The sequence below is a fragment of the Malaya genurostris genome, chromosome 3 (genome assembly GCF_030247185.1).
Source record: "Malaya genurostris strain Urasoe2022 chromosome 3, Malgen_1.1, whole genome shotgun sequence".
Taxonomy (NCBI): domain Eukaryota; kingdom Metazoa; phylum Arthropoda; class Insecta; order Diptera; family Culicidae; genus Malaya; species Malaya genurostris.
Window position 1 is genome coordinate 32543582 of NC_080572.1, and position 22900 is coordinate 32566481.

The 22900-nt window shown below is 36.9% G+C and overlaps 1 protein-coding gene across 3 annotated transcripts in view; it reads left to right on the top strand.

The window, feature by feature from the left end:
• LOC131435924 (nephrin-like) overlaps positions 1–22900 on the top strand; it is a 437633-nt gene that overhangs the window by 213656 nt on the left and 201077 nt on the right. For all 3 annotated transcript variants that reach the window (XM_058604222.1, XM_058604220.1, XM_058604221.1), the window contains exons 3-4: positions 12169–12321; positions 13647–13826. In XM_058604222.1, coding sequence (XP_058460205.1) covers positions 12169–12321; positions 13647–13826 — 333 coding nt within the window. The remainder of the gene's footprint in view (positions 1–12168; positions 12322–13646; positions 13827–22900) is intronic.

Genomic DNA, 22900 nt, shown 5'->3' on the forward strand with positions numbered 1-22900 from the left:
CATCTTGATAATGAGTTAAATGCAATCGAATTCACCAAAAACAACTACAATGTGCACTATCGAAATGCGTGAGTTTGACCTGCCCTCAGCTGTTCACGTGGATAAGGTAAAAAAACCTCCCCTCTCTCTTATTCCGCTAAATAGCATAAAGAGCGCCTCTCCCTCTAGGAAAAGAGCAATAGTGCAATCCTGTAATAAAACAAAATATTTTTACTATGTAATCAACCACGTTGTAATGAGGCGGAATGAAGATCAGTTATGAAAAAAATATTTTGGGCATGTAGATGTTGTCACAAAAATAAGAACAAGTCAAGTTTGCAACAAAATTTATCGAAAAAAATTCCACACCACGACGCCCAGATCCGTGTAAAGTACAAGAAGGAATGATCGATTTTAGACCTTTTATAATAGTTGAAAATCGGGATTGATACACCTCAGAACCATCGTAGCGGGCACGAGAAAGATAAGCAAGCGTTATGAGTTTTTCACACACGGGCAAAATTCCGATTCTAGAAACGAACAAAACGGGTCATGATTTGGGGAAAATAGTATATTTTCATGTTATGATAATACACCATGATCAAAAATTCTCGGATCATGATCCATTTGGACTGAATTCGTTGAAAATTGAGCGTAACGCACTTGACGTTGTTGGGTATAACTTCAGGCGTGTTTCTGGTACAATAGTAATGTTTGTCACATAAATTCAGGCGTTATGTTTTCAAATAGAAATAAATGGAATGGTGTAATGAACGTATTTTTTACGCGATTTTAACTAATGTCTCAAATGAGGTACATTTGAATAGCAAAACAGTGAAAAGCACGACGAGTTTCTTTTAATCTGAATCATGACCAAATAAAATATTATATTTATGGAAAACGACGACACCTAAAATAACGAGTTTACTTGCGTTCATTGCTCCACTTTTGATTTTGTGTTTCAGAATTTCTACACTTCAACGAACTGCCAAAAAACACGTGTGAATCAAACCTTTTAAAAAGAAACTCCATGTCGAGTTCTTGTAAATATCGCGGATTGATTTTGTCTTTTATTTTTCAAGAAATCGTTTTTAAAATCGTCTTATTTACAATATTTAGGTGAATCAATACAGCTTGTGTAATTATATCTATAAAACAAATTAATCAAAGTGGTTGAACAATTTTTTTTCTGATTTTCGTTAAATGGTGCTCAAAATTCACAATCGAATTTATTTTTTGATTTACGCTATCTCTTGGAATATTAATCTAGCAACAACGGTCACATGAAATATGTAAGAATACATTCAGATATATTCATACAAAATGAAACATTGATGTTTGCCAAATGATAATCGTAGCCGTGCTTAGTCTCTTATGATGTCAGTTTTTGGTTTATTATCTTTATGTTGTCAATTCTCTTTCAGAGGGCGGGTAAAACAACACAATTATGAAATGAATATGTCTCAGGATCGAGTAAACATTTTCAGTAGTTCATGATTTTTACCTTACCTTTAACCTAATAAAGCAATCCATCACATCACTTGAAGCAGAGGGTTCAAAGTGATATCTGGGTAGAAAATTGGAGTTACGAGCTTTGAAAGAAATACATTTTTCTAGTAACGCAATTTCAGAGCTTGATTAATTTTTATGGCAGAAGACTTATTGCTCATAATTTCATGACAAGTTAAAATTATTGGTTTCATGATTTTCTAACCATGACGGCAGTAATGGATTTCTTTTCGTGCAGTGTTTCCAAAAATTGGAAAATCCTAACTTTTGAGTTATGGTTTTCTCACACTTTTAATTAATTCAATCATAAATTACTGATCATATTTCTGATTACATGGAGAAGGAATTATATTGCTGCGTTGAGTGCAACTTGAGTTACGCATGATTAGGTTTTACCCTTTCTTTCACAGGGCGAATTTTGAAAAGGCGCTCCATAGTAAAGTAAGACGTCAAAAATACTATTTTTGATTAAAATAAAATGTATTTTCATGACGGTTAATTGTACGTACATTTTTCAATAAAATATTTTTTTGTGCAAATTGATTTTTTTATTCAGTTCGAGCCAAACACGAGTCATGTCTCTTTAAATTTCGTTGACTTCTACAGCTTTAAGAAACCTAATTCTAGAATTATGTATACACTGTAATGGGAGCCTCTCAAAGATCAGTTATGAAATGCTTCGTTCTTCTTCCATAACGCCCTATGCCTTACCAAGGTAATTTTAAATTTAAACGGAACAACTTCCTTAAAAATTAGGCAAGGTAAATTTTCAGACCCGGAAATTGCCCAAAATCCATTTTGACGTAAATTTCATCGTCCATCAAAATACATCCATTATATTTGGTCAAAGCTTCCTCGTATAGTTTCATGGCACGGTTTTTGGCAACAAGGTTTTATTTCGGCAACCTGTTGTGACGTTTGTAGGAACAGGTCGACTAAAATCCATCTCGCAATTTCGCCGAACTGTAATACACACCGAGCTGATTTTTGTTTTATTTTTTTTTGTACATAGGGTACATAACCGTTTTGAATACTTTATGTTTCATTTTCGACTCGTCATTGGATAGCAGTTTATGTTGAACTGTTATGCTACCAAGCAATGTTTATATGTCGAACAATATATATATATATATATATATATATATATATATATATATATATATATATATATATATATATATATATATATATATATATATATATATATATATATATATATATATATATATATATATATATATATATATATATATATATATATATATATATATATATATATATATATATATATATATATATATATATATATATATATATATATATATATATATATATATCATGTTTAAACCAGCAGTAGTCAGTCTAACCGTGACAGAACTATCTCCAATTGTGAGCTCCGATAGCAGACATGCGGCGAAAGCACGATTTGCAAGTATACAAGTAAGGAGTGTATCGCAAAGTGGTTAGCAACATTTATTATTGAATAAAAAAGCGAAAAAAACATATTTTGACATCAGTTTTCGATACATTGTAGAAAAATTACATTTTTATGCATTTCACTGATTGTATTGAAGAAAATCCTAGTTTCTGTGAAATGCTCGCACTTTGGACTTGACATTTTTCATTAAATTCTGCACAATTACTTTTGTGACTTTCCTGGTGGCAGCTGTCCAGTTTTTTTTTAACTCCTGCATGTTTTGGCACACTGTACCTTCCTTCCGAAAGTGCCGCTTAACAATTGCCAAATACCTTTCAATTGGCCGAAGATCCGGGCAGTTAGGTAGGTTGATGTCGAATTGTGCATTATTTTTTGACAACCACTGTAGAACGGAGTTGGCGTAGTGGGCTGAAGCCAAATCCGGCCAGAAGAGAGGAGGAGCCTTATGCTTTCTGTACAGTGGCAGCATTCTCTTCTTCAAACATTCTTCCTCGTACACCTTGGCATTAATTGTGCCCTTCGTGAAGAAAATCGATGACCGCAAACCACAGGTACAAATTGCTTGCCAGACCAACACCTTCTACCCAAACTTTTCCATAGCCACCGTGGTGTCAGCGTCGTCCAGGTCCTGGTACACCGATTTAGTATAATATTGCGGTCCGGGCAGGAATCAGAACAAATTGGCTCAAATGGCACGTTCCCCTTGATATTTGGAGATTTGTGCCTTGCCATCAATTTGTTTTTAGCATCATTTTCCCGATATATAAGAGGGAAGGATTGAAAGGAAATGGTAAGGGTTGGACTAGGAGGTTGGGAAAAATTGACGACACAAAAACACATAAAAGCAGAAGTAAATTCTGCACCCCTAAGGGATGCTGAACAATCTGCTGAGGATCACATTTAGTGGAAGCAGAAGGAAATTCTGAACGTCTACGAGGTCCCGAAAAGTCTGCTGTTAATAAAACCTCCAACCCCCGAGAGAATTTAGAGATCTTACAAAAGCAGAATGCAGAACGACTCGCAGTATGTACGAGCAGAAGTAAATTCGGTACCCCCCAAAGGATGCCAAACAATCTGCTAAACCCTATTTAAGGTGAATACAGAAAGGATTCATTCACTCCAGGAAGAACGATGAACCCTTCTGACTATAGCTCCTTATCACATTGGGTGAGAAACGAGAGAATATCCTCCAATTTTAGCTCCGCATACACAGACTCAACCATGTATGGAGAACCAAAAACCCGGATACGTAGCTGCGTCAATGCGGGACAGTTACATATCAGATGATAATGAAGTACCATAATCGCATTCACACAAATCACACGAATAATACTCAGCACGTTGAATAGTAGCCATGTGATAATTGAGTTTGCATTGTCCAGTCAGAGCTCTGACCAGAATACTGCAATGATACTTGGAGAAATGCAGTAGACACTTTGACATTTTCAGATTTAAATCTGATAGAAATGCTTTTGTCTGAGCGCAAGTTTGCAAGCTGCGCCAGTAAGACGGTATTCACAAGATAATGCTTCTTGTTTTAGGAACACATGTAGTGGTTTAATACACAGTAGCGCCTCTAGAGCAGCATTAGGAGTTGTCGTGAATGCTCCTGTCATCGCCATTAGGACCATCCTTTGGAGATGATTTAGCTTCGACTGAACTGTCGCGACTTCTCCTTTCTGCCACCATACAAGACAACCATATGCTAAAATTGGTCTAACGATAGTTGTGTAGATCCAATGAATATATCTGGGTTTGAGTCCCCATGATTTTCTAAAAGCTCGTCTGCATTGGCCGAAAGCCATGCAAGCTCCTTCAATCCTGAAGTCAATGTGAGCAGACCAATTCAGTTTTGAGTCAAGAATAACCCCGACGTATTTAACTTGATCGACCACAGTGACCTCTGAACCAAAGAACTGCAACGGACGAGCTCCTGTAATTATCCTACGATGAGTGAAAAGCACCATTGATGTTTTGCCCGGATTTACAGATAATCCAACCTGACAACACCATTGTTCAACAGATCGCAGGGCTTGCTACATTAAATCAAAGAGAGTGTTAATGCTTATACCGGTCATCAATATATGATAATCGTCGGCAAAACCATAAGTCGGAAATCCAAGGTTATTAAGTTTCCTTAACAAACTATCAGCGACTAGGTTCCATAAAAGTGGGGATAGTACACCACCTTGAGGACACCCACAGACACTCAGCTTTCTAATCTCTGGCCTGCCGAAGCGATGATCAAAGAAGTTGATTGCTAAGCATTGCGTGTATCCAGTAAGGGAAAAACCCAAGATATTCCGTTCACGACTGCAATGTTTAACCTCCTGCAGCCATTCAGCCATCGGTACGGAAATACACCTTGACTTAGGAGTTCCTATTTTTGTGGCCTTTTACGACATGGAACAGGAAACCAGTGGATCAATTCTTGGTAAAAAATAATTCCGCCGGATGCCACACGGCTTACCTGTTTGGTGGACTTATACCATCGGTACAGATGGACCGTAGCGTTATTCTTAGCCAGTTGGGAAACCGCTACCGACACTACACGGCTATCTAGGCTGCTCAGAGAGGGAAAGTTGACATTGATGGTCAACTTCCATGGATGGCCGAGCAGCCAAGGAGCGCGGTCCGGGCAGCGCTCGAGAGTCTTCCTTGGCGTAGGTTTCGTCGTCGATCAGGATGCATCCGTCTTTATTCTGTAGAATCCGGTTATACAGTTTTCGCGCTCTTTTTTTGGCCTGAACTTTCTGTACCAGGGACTTTTTCGGCACTTTTTGTTTCTTGTACGTTTTCAGGGAGTTCCGAGCTTTGATCCGTTGAATCATCCCGATGCTGGTATTGAACTGCTTGGCCAAATCCCGCTTTTAAGTCCCTGCCGGGCTGGCTGGGACCCGTTTTCCTACCGGATCGGGGTAAATCCTTCATGGAAAGGGTCTTACCGAACTTCTCGACAATATTTTTGACACTGGTGTGGTGCACTTTCACCCGTTTTGCAATTTTGTTGTACGTGACACCACTTTCTGAGCACCGAGTGTGCAGAATTTTCTTTCGCGTTTCCGGATCAATTCGACTCATCATTGAAACGATAAACCGTACCGAAACCAAGCAATTGCGCAGCTGTCATTGACATGTAAACAAACCACGCTGCAAAAAAATAAGCCATTTCAAAGTAATAACTGTTTGAATGTTGCTAACTATTTATCGATACACTCCTTATTTCACTTGGATTAGTCGTGTCAGTCTTGTTAAAAGCAGAAATGACCCCACACATATGCTGAAAAGGATGCATTTTAACAGTCTGTAGTCAAATTCAATTAAATTCTTATGCAATGCAGTCATGCTTTGAAGCTTTCTTGCTAGTAGGCATTTTTGTGTATTCATCAATTTCTGTTAGAGGAAGTAGGGGTATGCCCGCCACTCTAAGGATTTTAATTATTTTTTAATGTCAGATATCTGAAGTAACAATTCCATTAATCTTAAAATAGCACATTTCAATATATGTGATGCTGCCCTTGGAAAATGGTTTGTTATTTTATCAACCACCACTTATAAAATATTAGTCATTTCTGTTTCCTGTAGCTAGTATTTTTCTAGTGTTTTTAGCTCAAAATTTAAAGTAACGCTTTCATACGCTCGGAAGCACATTTCATGGACTACTGTATCCTTGGCAACACTTAACTGTTGTTTGCTCCAACTCACAAGGCTAGTTTATCTTGTAGCTCCGTGGCATATGTTGGAAGGCTCTAGTCTTAATCAGAACCATAAAATAAGTCAAACACTATTATTCCAACGATTCACGATTCAATAAACACTGAATCAATAATTCGTTTTCATTCAAACTAACCATTCTTGTAATCCTAGTTCCGGAAAATAGCGTAGTCAAATGATCCAGATGGTTTACAATTGGAATCAATCATTACTTTATTGCTATACGCATAAATTTTTACTCAGAAAAATTGCATCCGTGGCTACGCTCGATTTGATTTTTTTTTTTCAATTTTACTTAACATTAAAAAACTTAAGGGGGTGGGTCCAATGTGTTTTGAAGTGTTGAAAATCAGAATTACAGGAAAAATGAATGTAGTTAATTGAGTTGGATAAAGGTTATTTTATTAAACACGCAGTGTAACGGGCTTACCCCCACATCCCCTGCACCAGTCTTTTCATATGTTCGTTGCATGTGAACTCCCAAGATTGGAATAGTCATTTTGTTCAACCAAAATACGTCGATTCTACGTGCTCCTCAATTTGGATGACCATCATCCCAAAGAGCTGTTTCACTTCCTTTAACAAGGGACACAAACACATTTGTCAAGCATCGGATTCCTACGGCACTCCGGTTGAAAATAATTGAGTTTTGATTGCTTTAAATTTGCACCGACGAATCACGTTCAACGTGGCATCCTCGGGAAATGACGAAATCACAGCACGCTCAGGTTTGCCTCCGTGGCGTGCGTTAATTGTGCTCAGGAAAAAAGACACACTCGGTTACAGTTTGTCCCCGGAGTCACGCAGGATCGGACCGTGATTGTACGATTCGCGAACGAAAAAAAAGACAGCTTTGATTGGCACTGCGTTGTGCGATGAGCAATGATCAAAGTGTTTTTGTTGTCTGCTGCTTGTTCTACAGTCATTTGAACGTTTTTTCATTGGAACTCGTATTCAATTTCGTGGGTAGTAAATGATGACGTTTTTTTTAAATTACAAACAACACTCCAATTATTTTAAGTCGAAAAGTTTCACTCAATTAGGGTCGCGTTTATGTAATTAAAAATGAGTTCTCGGTACCAGCAAGTGTCACGGAAAACTAGGACACAAATGGGTTGTTCCATGGCTTCCTCTAACCTGTTCACCTTTTCAATCTCAGAGTTCAAAAGTTAAACGCAGACTTTTTACATTGCAGTCGGTGTTTAAAGTTACATGTATGTTCAATTAGAGCTAAAGTAAGCATAAAATGTTGATTGCCATGGGAAACTTTGCGAATCGAAGTTAAATGAATTATGCGAGGGTTTTGGATTTAGCGCTTTCCACTTTGCATTATCGATACAAGTATGTACGTTTGTGAAATTGCCATGGAAATAAAGTACATTTGTGGAATTGGATTAAAAATTATGTCATTTAAAATTCTAGAAAAAGTTTGTAAATTCCATCAAATTTATGGAGTATACATTTGGATACGAAATCAATACTGCCGCATTGCTGACTGTACAGGTTATTATTCACTCCGCTTATCTACTACGTAAGAATACAATTAATTATTGAAGAAAAAATTATTTTTCACTCATCTAAATTCCTTACTTCTTCTAGTAACATACCAAAGACGAAGATAATTACTAGAAGCGTGGCTGACACAGACTAGGGCCCGCGTTCACCAAATAAAACAGAAAAATGGACGACGTCGAAATTTTTACCAAGGGATGAGACAGCACACAGATTAAGTACAATGTTTATTGCATGTTGAATCCAAAAAATTAAAATAATAATTTTGTGCTAAGACAAGCAAACAGTTTAAACGCTAGCAGGAAGCTCTTTCGCAAAATATCTCTTGAGCAAAAAGGAATGAGGAAACAAACATAACCTGCATCTAAAAAATTTATGATAAGGATTTTTTCCTGAACGAGATAAATTTGAGTACAATGAAGAGAAACAAGTTATGTCCACCGATTAGATCATCATCGTGAAATATGCATTGTGCTTTTGATGTTTCTCATTCAGTTTACAGTCATAATAACAAGTTTTATTGCGGCTTTTCGGGTTGCTTGAACAGAACTAAAGCCCAGTAGGAATCTTTCTTCTCTGTAGATTACTTTAGCTAACTAAGGTAACAAAAAAAAATAAACGTTCGTCTGTTTTTTTATTTCCCCGATCATCAGTGAGTTTTTAAAAGTACCCAAACATAGTTCGTGCTTGTTTAATGCAACTGAGGCAAAAAGGTACACGTAGTAACAGAGGTCCTATTACCGGCCTCGTAGTGAGAGTAGTCCATCGGGAATCACCAGCCCTCTCTGCACTGCACTGAAGCGACTTATGGTACCAACAACTTGCTTCATTGCACACAGGTTTGCACCAAAGACCAGTAACAAAAAAGGGCAAACCTTGCAAATTGAATTTTAACTTTCCTGATGGTGCTGCTGTGTCGCTAGAACTGTTTGCACTTACCTGCACCGAATACAAAATGTTGGCAGGATGTGTCTCCCAATCATCTACAATGAGACGAAAAAAAAGCGGCTCACTAACTATCATTGAAAGTGCGAATGCTGTGTGAATAGCGGATTGTCGCTAGTCGCAATTGGCACGTACATATCTCGGAAGTAAAATTTTTGCAATTGCTGTAAATTCAACCTTGGCGAAAAGAAGAAATTCGTAGCTGGTGGGACAGTTGACGTTTCATAAACGGGGCCAATGCTGCTTTTTGTACTATAACTATTTACTGATGATTTGACTATCCGCCGTTGGTTTCTAATGGCAATGGAGATCATGTAGCAATAATGATGTATTTCCTAATAAAGAGACGTATTTGACTACTGATTGTAGTCAGGATCAGCGGCATTTCGGCGAAGGAATCATGTCGTCGAATCTCAATCGATTGATGGTATGTCAACCGGGTAAATTCTGGCTATCCTGCCCTACGTTCACATTTAGTTTAGTCAGCTAGCTTTTTTAGAAACTAGCTTTGAGTGAACGAAACAAAACGAATGAATCCAGACTAATGCTTGCAACAATGGATCGTCAACACGTTCGCAGCCTTCGACCGTCTTGTAGCAGGAAACCTAAATAAAAACTTTTGATGAAGATCCCTAGTCTGTTAAAGCAATTGATGTTTTTGGTACTTATCGGTTAATCGGACGCAAATTAACTAATACGGTTTCACCGCACCGTTCTGATTCGTGTACTTTCGGTAGCTGAGAGATCTAACATAATTAAAGCATTGCAAATAGTCTTGAATAAACATTACAGGTTTGTATGAAAAATACCATCGCTCTGGACTGATTATTGGACGATTCTGACTACGTCACCTAGGCGGTTTCCTTGTCTTCAAAAGAAAAAAAATCGGGTAACACTGCTGTTCGAGTTCAACTAATGCAAAGAAACTAGTGTTGAATAGACCAGGAAAACGAGTGGATTACAGGATTGTTTGCGAGAGGCCACCACTTCCGACGGCTTTGATAGATATGCCATGGAAAATTTGCTTCACTTATTTTGTTACTACAATGCTTTTGCTTGGATCACCGAAATGTTCCGATATTGAAATAAACATTCGAAAAATTGACTTTCGGCGGTATGACCCATATGACGTAACGGGTTTCGACGGAATGACCTGTTCCCGTATCAATCGATTGGCACTCTATTGGGAATGTATGTAACCATTTACTGCAATGTATGAAACATTCGCACTGTTTTGTGAGTATCACTCACAAAATTCAGTTCTTAACAACAATTTTGCAGTCGATGGGCAATCTGTTGTTCATTGAAGAATCTAGAATTCTGTGCGAGCCTACTAACAAAGTTTAGATGGTCATTTATGGTATCTTTAGTTTGTACAAAAAGCACACGTATTTAATTTCTTTTTCTTCACGTTTCACTTTCAGCTCATCAGTACTCACTCAAATATTTTCAATTTTATTTTGGGTGGATAATATCAATATTTCAATCTTTCAGTGGTGGCTATGGTAATTTATTTGGGAAATGAAATTTTACATTGTATTCGTAAAATTATATAATACCTGGTCGACTTACTGACAAGCACTTATTAACCTTCGGTATATGGGAAAAGATATTACATTTCGGTGCAAAAATAACTGTGTTTCAAATAGCTATAACTTTACGTCTGCTTAAAGGTTTAAGGTGCAGTGTTTAAATGTAAACTGCTAATGTACTGATGAGTCTACTACGAAACGGAAAGTAAGCAAAACAGTCATGTCGACTGACGCACAAATCGGATACACATGAGTCGTTGTTTCTATCTTAATTTACTCTTTTTTATATTCAGCAAAAGGTTATCAGTTCATAATCTATAACTCACGAGAGAAGCGTAATCGTAATCGAAAACTCCTTATACAGTGTAAAAAGAGCATCGGCGCAGCAACACACAATATTAATAACATGACATAAAACCAATACTTACTCACGACATAAGGACACAGGGGTAAAATTCAAAAAAGAACTACATAGATCACGCAAAGTGAAAATGTGTAACGTCGTGTCGCCCTCGGAGCCACAATTGATTCGAGCATGATCAGCCAATAATTCCCAGGCATACTTCTAGACTTGAGCGAAATGAAATAATATCTATTAAATGTAATAACATAAAACACAAAGAAATTGGAAATGTATTATACAGAAATTGAAAGATAACAATTTTTGCGTATGATTTTCCATACGCAACACACATATAAAAACCTGTTTTAATCCACTTAGTGGTATTCTTTAAAAATGTTTCGCTTCGATTTTTGAAAAAAACCAACGGACCAGCACCGGAACTCGAGAACCGGTATAATTTAAGTCGGTTCGTACGGCCACCAACTAACATGACGTACAAACTCTACTAGTTTTATTCAATTTTTAAAGTTTTTTTTAACGATTTTGCCATCGTATTCTAAACGATGGTAACTCCCGAACCGAAGTCGGATCCAGATGAAATTCAATAGCAACCTATGAGATTACAAGACCTTGAATTTAAATCTTTGTTAAAGAAAATCGGTTGAATGGTCTCTGAGAAAATCGAGTGCACTTTTTCTTCATTTTTTTGCACATTTTGCCCCGTTGCTCCCGAACCCTATGGGACGAAGTCCGATCCGGGTAAAATTCAATAGCACCCTATGGGACTAAGAGACCTTTCATTTGAATCTAAGTTTTTGTGAAAATCGGTTAAGCCATCTCCGAGAAAATCGAGTGCACATTTTTGTTACATACACACATACATACACACACATACACACATACACACACAGACATTTGCTCAGTTCGTCGAGCTGAGTCGAATGGTATATGACATTCGACCCTCCGGGCCCCGTTTAAAAGGTCGGTTTTCAGAGTGATTGCATAACCTTTCTGTATGAGAAAGGCAAAAATCGTATAAATTTGCATCTTTTGAGATCGGCATATTTAAGCAGCATGAATGACTCATTTTTACAGTCGATCGAACATATGTTCATTTCTTTCAGGTCCCACACAGATTGCAACTCTATAGATGAAATCTAATCTATCAACGTTTTTCCGTTTTCATTTTATTTCAGTACTGCCCGCACTACTAGTCGGCGCTCAGCAGCAAAAGTTTCGGGTGATGCCTCGAGATCTCCAGGTGCTGGAAGGTTCCGAAGCCCTGTTGCGATGTGAAATCTACAACCTGGCTGGAGCTGTACAGTGGACCAAGGATGGATTTGCACTGGGTGAGTTCGGTTTATACTTATGAAATAATACATTCGTTGCAATAATGTCATTCGTAACTGGAGAGAACGGAAGCGATTAGGATCATCAAGCCGTAATAAATTTATAAGAATAAGCTATTTACGTGACAAGTATTGATATAAGTCTGGTCCCATTCGTAATTAAGATAACGAAATAAAAAAGAGAAATTGTTTAGATATGGTATGTTGATCGGGATTATTTACCGATCATTGCCTCAATTAGCAAGAGCAGATGCTTTGCTATTCAGTCAATATTCTATATAATTTGACAAAAAATATTGATTGGATAAAACGCCAAAGTATCATTTCCAGTTCACTAAACTCAATGAAAGAGCACCATTCTCTCACAGACTATGATTTCCTACTAATAGAATACTTCACAGTCCTTGGCGATCGCCACAACACCGATTTAAGTTGTCGGGCGCAAAGTGTAGGTGAAAAAAGAGCCATAATTCAGAACTGCTTCCCAATAATTATCATCGAAAGGATAGTTGAAAATGATATTATTCTTCATTTTCATAGTTTTGCAATTTTGAAGAAAACTATCCCAAAAAAAGAATCTATTTGTATGACAAACAATTTAAAAAGCTTTGGTTGTTATTTTTTTACTCCTAGGTTAGCAAGTCCAATGCATAGGGCGCTGTTCGTGCCCTGACTTGGAAGAATTTTTAAAGTCAGTGGAATCGTAGTACTAGCCATGCAATGATTTTGTACGCTATGAATCGGCAGCGAAGTCTGTCGTAACAGAAAAGGCCAAATTCCACAAAAGGAATGTAATGCTGCCAGACTTGGTTATTATTTGTAGACCAAATGGGTCAAGGTAAAATTCGGAGAAAATTCTATATAAATAACCTAGACGTATAGAAGGATCAATCAATTGACGATTCTTACTTTTTATATTAGCTTCTACAGAAGAGACAACTGTCTTATGAAACCAGTCTCATATCTCACGAGTATCAGATAGAAATAATGAACATTATTGCACTGTAATCGAAAAGACTGATTCACATCTAGTTTGTAGAATTGTATAAGTCTTGTTATATCGCACTATATATATAAGAAATTATAAGAATTAATTGTTTGCCAATAACGAATTGAGATTGTTAACTTAAGCTTGAGTATCTCTTGTCCAACAACTATGGTAATTTATAGCGTACAAGAAACTAACAGTAAACGAATTACATGAAGAGCTCTTCACCGAAGCTTCCGTAGATATTATCACATTTATGATAGGCTTAATTATGCAATCACATAATGAAGTGCTTTCCCCTCTATCAACTATTGAATCTATTTTCCATCTTCCGCAGGGTTTTCCCAAACGATACCGGGCTACCCGCGCTATTCGGTGCTCGGTGACCGCGGCCAGGGCGTGTACAATCTGCGCATCTCCAATGCCTCCTTGGAGGACGACGCCGAGTATCAGTGCCAAGTGGGACCGGCAAAATTCAACTCAGCGATCCGAGCCAATGCCAAGCTGATTGTAATATGTAAGTAAAGCGACACAGTCTTCCTCACACAACCATAGCCAAACAAAAGCTTCCGCCGTCTATCATTTTCGAGGGAAAAATTTTTATTTTCTAGCCGAAGCGAGATGGGAAAATTGAAAAGCGCTTCCATGTGCAGAAAATTTATGACGATCACATTCGGTCAAAGCTCGGTCCAGTGGTCCACTCAGTAAATCCAAAAGGCAAAGACAGAAAAGAGCGCGAAACTCTTCTAACAGATGTTGCTAGAATTTCCGATCTCGAATCGCCATTGTGGCAGTTTTTCCTTCTTGTTCTGTTTCGTACTCTTTCTTCTGCATATGAGCCCTCCTCTAGTGGTAACATTTCAATGTGACATTCACCGGACGACAGCAAGAAGCTGTACAGTCCAAAAAGTTTTCGCTGCCAAAATTTATCATCCTTTTCAGTAAATGGTTCGAGAAAAAGTTTACCCCTTTTCTCACTAGCGACTGTTTGCAGAAAGGGCAGAATCAAGAGCATCGACTTCACAGGGCTGGACAGCTTCGTAACCGTAGTAAATTAATCAACATCAACTTGTCGCCGCCGCTGTCGCCATCTAATGTTCACAATAGGAGTTGGACAGCTCAAACTCGAAACACCAGGGGAAAATCTGAATAATTACAGTTGAATTTGTTGGTACACTTATGAATCAGAGCAAGCTTGGTTAGATTGGTCCTTCCTGTGGTTCTGAGCTACAACTAGGGTTTGGTTGGCTTACTCGGTTGATGACCCAACCACCACCATGATGATGATGACAATGAATGATAAGAATGGGAACGACGATAGGACCTCGAATTCTCCGAGCGAACAAGAGTTAATATCACATGTGACGATATGGATACTGTAATTTACTTATTCGGAATACTCGGTCTCTACGGTCCAACCCGATGGGAAAAACGTGATTATTCTCGGGTGGGTTGCTATTACAACAGAACAGTGAGAATTCGGTCCGTTTACCAGATGTGGAACAAAGAAATTTGTTCCAGCAGTCGCTTGACATAAATTTATACGTGTTTTGAAAAAGGGGGCATGTCGGATTTATGAATTAACGGATTACATCTTCTCAATTCGTTCAGTGTTTTGCTCGACATACGAGTCTTGCATTATTTTCCTGATTAGTGACTTTACTTACCGCACGGCATTTCCAACTGATAAGTTCATGGCTAAACAAAATTCGACTATCTCAAGATTTTACTTATTCGATACGAAGACGCGTGAGAACACCGGCATTACGAGACGATTACAGGTTATGAAGCCGAAAGACATTTAGCCGAAAGCCGTTTCGTCGAACATCGTTTCGCCGAAAATCGTTAAATGGCTAAATGGGTTTCGGCAAAATGACCCACTCCCAACAAAAGACTTTCATTACATATATCAGAATTTTACATATGATTATAAAATTTCATGTGTAGAAAATCGATGAAATTAAAAACAAAACAAAAAATGGTAAAACGACGAAGATTTGAACCGTGAATCTTGAGATCACGTAGTTCGTCCATGTATCGGTTGAATTACAGAAACACATATCTGATTGTTAGGTAAATTGAGCATTTAACTGCATAGTCACACTAGCTAACCTTCTGAAAGCGGCAAGTAAAAATTACGAGCTAAACAAGTAAATCTCAATCAATCATGATGTACAGTACAGTTGATTGGCAGAAAAAGCGTTTTATTTATTTTATTTTTTTCTGCAGAGACATTGAGAGATTGAAATTCATGAAAAAAAGGCGTTGAAATTCTGTTGCATTTAATCATCAGTTGTTTTTACTGTGTATCTAGAAACTAAGCACTATTGTGTATACATATGCAAAACAATCCAACATATTTCAGTAAACGGAGCATTGTTAAATCTATGCTTATTAAAGAGTTTTTTAGTTTCATAGAATCTATTTAATATCTTAGGCATCTAAGAATTCTCTGGAAAAAAGAAATCATTTTCCTCGCGTAACCGGTGACTTTTACATGAATCTGAAGTGAAACGTGTACTTGTGGTACTATTTACAGAAAGTTGACATACTATAATGAGATCTGTGAAGCTTCTTGCTCTTCTGCTACTGCTTAGAATATAGGCTAGCTCTACCAACATAACTGATAACTTAGCTGAGATTTGTTCACGAAAAACGCATCGAATCAATCAAAACAAAATATCTACTGTATCGTAAGCTAAACTGGGCTGCATTTCCTCTCCCGTCATGTGAAGTACGCTTCACATGCCGCTAAACTGCAATGATTCAATTTAGTAATGACATTATTTCACCATAAATCCAATCATTAATTTCAAAATTACAATTTAATGCTTCTAGTCGTCATCTTAGAAGCCGTCAAATATATTTTCATATTTGTTTTTAACCAATAAGGCAAATTATACGAAAAATGCTGAGGAAACAAATTTAAAACCGAAGCAGAATTGTAGAAATAATTAATGTTATACAAATAGACATGTATTTTTTTTGTTTGTGGTCATTTATTTGACGATTAAAATCAGATAGAATGCTTGAAAGACAATCGCTTTAACTGACGTTCCACTCAAAATGAGGGAAAGGGATCTATAACTTTAATTATAACCTGCGAGCTTGTTTCTCTGGTAGCTAGATTATAAGGGTAAAGTAAATGTAATACTCGTTATATAATAGTTTTTGACAATAGAGGACAGTGTACCGACTCCGCCACACCTTGATAGGAATAATGCAAATAGTCTCCCCGAAGAAAATTTTACTAGCATCAACACGTCGAAAAGGTCACATCCATACCGTAAATCATCACGTTTTTAATTCGACCCCGTAGTTCCGACAGGAAAAGCAGAATAACCGCCTTCGCCATATTCGCACAAAAACACAAACGCGTCACATACACTCCCTTTGTCGTAACGGCATAAGTTTCCAGCATATGTGCATTCCGGCCATTTAATAAGCGCTTGGAACGTGCCGTTAACTTGCTCTACACAGCGTTCGATAGTTGTGTGTTCCGGTAGCGGTTGCTGTCGACGTTGCCCGTGCGGTCGCCGCTGCAGGTTGGTTGCAATATTCGAAAGCCTAACCGTACACCGAACAACTTTTAGCTTTCCAACCACGCACACACACAAAGCCATCAACATGTCATAGAGACCAAGCGTCCCCACCGGGCGTATAAAAACAAACCCACTTTAGTGCAGGCGGCAATTGTTTTAAGTGTTTTGCTAGAAAGGATAATTTCCAGTGGCTGTCCAGAAAGATCTCCGATCCCGTTCGTCCACCTGCCTATTAACCCGAAGCGCCGCTCAAGGGATCCGACATTAGACTCCATCTTTGGCAAAGCCTTTCTGAAAGGAGACTAAGTTCGGTTTATTCCCTTGTGGATGTTCATTTATTGCACCATTAAACAGCAACATTTATGGCGTTCTGCGTCTGCAAGGAGCCGCTCAGTCTGCTTCGGTCTTCTTCAGTTGGTTGGAGCCATTTTGCGTGAGCTTTTACCATTGCCCTGCTCCGAAATATTGCTGCTGGCGTCACCGTTCCGGCATTTCTGGGAGATATGAAGAGAGAGAGAGAGTGAAAGATAGGGAGAGAAGTCGAGAATATCCCTTTTCAAGCGTTAGCATTCCGATAATTTCCAGAAATTTATTCTCTGCTGCAGTGCAATTTCATCGCATTTAATCGTGGCCGGAGTTGGGGGTACACCTAAACGGGATGAGCTGGAAGCTGGAATCAAGCGGTCTGGATCCCAGAGCATGGAATGTGAAACGCACCAATTTATGCCACATTTGACACATGTATCGTACATTTAATGCGCACGCTTTTTGAAAAGTTTAACCGCACTGCTGAGGATGTCTGTTGGCATCGTTGCAGGAAAATCTCCTCCGTTCGGGATGCGGCGTTGGAATTAATAAGAATGATGGAAGGGCTTAAAATTGAATCTCTGTCCGAATTGCTTCCGTGTCAGCCACCAAGACATGCTTGCATTTTCCGCCTGTCTAGCTACTACATACTAGCAAAGGAAGTTTTGGATACTGGCGTTTTGTAATCATATTCTGAGCACACAATTTGCGCAGCTAAATTGATGAAATTATCGTAAATAATTCAATTTTATATTCCCCTGTGGTTATCTCGATTGCATGTTTTCAAAATGGGTACGGTGTCGCCTTAATTCACAATCGAGCGATTCGCATCCAACTCTGCCGTTTTCATCAACACTGATGGATCAATCATCAGAAATTTACTAAAAGATTTATCACTATTCGCTTTCCAAACTAGCTATAAGCTCGCCTACCCCTATTGAAATGAAAAGTTCTAGCCTATTCCAATTAGTATTTCATAATGTGAATGTAACTATACTAGCAGCATTAGAAATGATAGTAACAATTTCGATCAAAAATTTGTACACAAATTTCTATATTTCGTGTAAATTTATTCATATATTCCGGAAGAACTTCCAAGTTCCATAGCTCGTACCTCGACTGCGGTGGTGGAGTTTCATAGTGCAACGTTTTTTAACAGTATTTTTCGCAACGCGGCTCGAAATGATTCGAATTTATTGAATTCATGTTCTTGATTGGGGGACGGGTATAGCGTGATGGGTTAGTCGATGTATTTCATGTAGCCCACCTAGGTTCGATTCCCAACCCCACACATAGAGCCAGAAAGTTTTTCTTATATGAAAAGGCGAATGGACCTTACGGTTAAAACCTCTATAATCGAAGCAAAAAAAAACTTATTTAGAAGAAATATGTACAAGGAAAAAAAAATTACAAAGTACAATAATATACAAAAAAAAAATGATGTTAAAAAATCTGTTGGAATCACACGCAACAAAAAAACATATGAACCATGTGTGATGTCATAACACCGAAAATCATACCTCATAACAAAAATACGCATACCGTATTTCGAGAAGATTAGAAAAAGGAACAATATCTACTTTCACAGCAGTAGACTATTTCCCAAAACTCAACCGATGTTCCGTCAGACAGAATACGGCAACCGCAGTCATGAATTTAAAAATGCATCATTCTCTCGATGCACTATTTCCAACCCTTTCCTATCATCTGTCATCACCGACAGCCGGCCGATCCTGTAGAAAAGACGTCTGAATAAAAAATGAGGGTTTGTCTTCCTTAATGCATCTCATCTTTTATTGCGAGAAAGAATTGCATCACTTGGTGGGTCAAAAGGAAAAAGTAAATGAGGTTTTGATAAAAGCTATGCCAGTCACCGGGATGGGCCCGACGATCCTGTGAGTGTGGCACCATTTTCTATAAATATTTAAAACGGCTTGAACAACTGTTTGCATTCATGCAAGAGGAAATAAAGATTTTTTTTTCGCAAGAGATTTTAAACAGAGAAATTATATATATATATATATATATATATATATATATATATATATATATATATATATATATATATATATATATATATATATATATATATATATATATATATATATATATATATATGAATATATATATATATATATATCTATCTATATATATATATATATATATATATATATATATATATATATATATATATATATATATATATATATATATATATATATATATATATATATATATATATATATATATATATATATATATATATATATTTATATATATGAATCAATTTGATTCACATTTTTTATAAAGAGAAGAGCAGTAACTGTTGCGTAATGAAATGTGAATATTTTCAAACTAATTTAGTAATAGTAATTTTTTTATTTCAGAAAACTGTAATAATATAGACTAAACTGGAACTAGTCTGGTTGTTTCTCAAGTGAAAGTTTAACTTTTTCATTCCGGGAAAAAATGTCTAATCCATATGAAACTCGATAGTGTCAATGAAATTACAATATTTTTTAATCTGAGCTTGTGAAAATTAGCTCAGCCATTGTTGTAAAAGTTATGTACCGGTATAGGCGAAAAGAGTTTGTTTGACCATCAACTTAAACGATTAAAATAAATTACTAATAACTTTTATGGATTTTGCTCCAGCCGTCCCATAGGCTATCATTTGAATATATGTTTATTTAAATCGGTTCAGCTATTTCCGAGAAAATTTAACGCACATTTTTGTTACTCACCGACGTTTTGCATGCATCTGTATGAGAATGACAAAAAGGAATAATAATCATAATAAAGGTATAATTAAACTTTAAATTTAAAAACTAAATCTAAAATTAATAGCCTTTCAGATACGCATAAACACACTACTTATTTTCACTATTTTTTATCAAATCAGTGGTGTGATAATGCCTTTCTCTTATCATTCAAATGATTTTTTTTTTTCGTCAAAGTATCTTTTGAAACAAATTTCGGTAAGTGATATGCGTAATTCGCAAAAGTGTTTTTAATGCTTACGTCGCTTATTCGGGAATATTTCTCAAAGTGAAATAATCAGCAGTATTACTTTTATTTGCACTGATTCCTTGCAACCTATAAACGAACCCAAGTATAGCGCAACCAGTTGAGCCATCAATTAAAACACATGCGGATAAAATAGTGTGCGATACTACTGTTAGAGAAGGTACTAACAAGTTATTTGATCAGATGTTGAGACTTACTTCCGGTCCCGGAGATGTAACTTTATAAAAGACGTAGCTGAAAAAACATATTACTTTCTTAGAGATATCATGAACGATTTCCACAAACTCGGGCTCGTTTGAAAGCTGATTAGTAGTAATTTGCAAATGAGTCTAAGATTTTTTAAATCGGTTAGGACATCTCAGAGACAAATTAGTGGATAAAATGAACTGCGGTTAAAAGAAACTGCTGTTTGTCAGTATCGCCATTACTCATCCGGGAATAACCAATAGTCTTGAACTAGCTTTCAAACAAGCATAAGATTGTCGAAATCCGAAATCAATCAAACAATGACGAGTACGGTTTTTAGGTTACATCACGTTTACCATTATATCTCTGAAATCGGAACCTCTTTGAACATGAGCAATGGTAGCTTTAATTCAGACCTAAGATTCAGACGTTTTCGAGAGAATCAACAGGTAGAAAAAGGGCGATTTTTCGGTTAGGTCACTTTTTTTTTCATAAATACGTTTATTTCATAGGCAATATACATAAGTTTTTCTTCGCCGTGGCATCCACAATACATGGTACTTTAAACCTAATACATTTCGAATATCATATTAGTATGTTGGTATTCATTAGTTAATCTAAACACTGTTTTTATCAAGCGAATTGCTATTATAAATTATATTAAATGAAATACATTTATTTTCTACATGATCTTATAACTATTTCAGGTTTGTTTGTATCACTTTTATTTAATATAAGAGAGGCTATTGGTTGAACTCATGGAAGAGAAAACAGTCTAACATAAAATAAAATTTAAATAGGAATTCCAATGGACTTAATGAAATAATAAAGAAGTTTCATGTAAGGAACGTCACGACAAGCAAGAATGTCACGAACTGGGACATTGGATAGTCTACCTTGGGTACGCAAGGAATTTATTAGTTGAGATCTGACATCACGATACTCCACGCATGCCCAAACGACATGGTCAATATCGCGATAACTTTCGCCACAAACACAATGATTAGTCTCGGAAAGCATCTAACGTGTAGTGATTGGACATGAGTCTGGACATCACACGAATGAAATCTCTACTCACATCCAGTCCCCTGAACCGTGCCTTTGTCGATATTTTAGGAATAATTGAGTGCATCCACCGACCCAGATCATCTTTATCCCAAGAAGCTTGCCAGCTGGCAAGTGTTCTTTGGCGAGACGCGCTATAGAATTCGTTGAAAGCAATCGGTCTCTCATAAATTTCACCCTCAATAGCACCACGTTTGGCTAAAATATCGGCTCTTTCATTGCCTGGAATGGAGCAATGAGTCGGCACCCAAACTATTGTAATTTGATAATTATTATTCAATATGTTCTTCAGGTATTGTTTTATTTTGCCCAAGAAAAATGGTTCATTTTTGCCAGCAGCGTTTGAGCGAATGGCTTCAATTGCACTCAGACTATCTATGAAGAGAAAATAATGGTTTGGAGATAATGTGACGATTACACTCAAACTATAATGAACTGCTGCTAACTCTGCTATATAAACAGATGCAGGTTCTTGAAGCCTAAATGAGAACGAAACATTATTGTTAAATATACCAAACCCAGTAGCCTCTTCAGTTCGTGATCCGTCCGTGTAAAATATTTTCTCAGAGTCAATATGCCTGAACTTACTTGTAAATATTTTTGGGATTTCCAACGAGCGTAGGTGTTCCGGAATTCCACGCACTTCGCGCTGCATGGATGTGTCTAAAAATAAAGTTGAGTCAGGGACATTTAGGAGGCTGACACGGATAGGAATATATCTTGAAGGGTTTTTTTTTTTTTTTTTAAATAATTATTTATTGGAATATGAGTTAAAATTAAATTATTAAGATTCAAATTGGGTGTTCAGCCACAAGTGGTGACTTTTCAGCCCTATTATATATATGATTTGGTTATTACCATGAGGACATTATTTGCTTCCGCAATTCTGAGATTTTTGTGTAGGGAAAATTCTAAACCTACTTGTATTGTGTAATGGGGAAAAGGAACTTATATACTAACTTACTAACTAATACAGAGAGCGAATCGATTCAATTGAAGATTGGATCGATTTTTGTCGGAATTTGCTTATAATATTATGTGACATTACATCTAATGGTTCCATATTTGTGAGTCTGTGTAACTCATTTGTACTAAACCAGGGAGGACGCTTCAAAATCATTTTCAGAATTTTATTCTGAATCCTTTGAAGCGTTTTCTTCCTGGTGGAACAACAACTTGACCAAATTGGTACTGCATAAAGCATGGCTGGTCTGAAAATTTGTTTATAAATTAACAATTTGTTTTTTAGACAGAGCTTAGAACTTCTGTTTATAAGAGGATATAAACATTTAATATATTTATTACACTTTGCCTGGATTCCTTCAATGTGATCCTTGAAAGTGAGTTTTTTGTCATACGTTAAACCTAAGTATTTAGCTTGATCAGACCATGTCAATTCCAAGCCATTCAATTTTAGAATGTGATTATTGTTTGGTTTGAGAAATAAAGCTCTTGGCTTATGAGG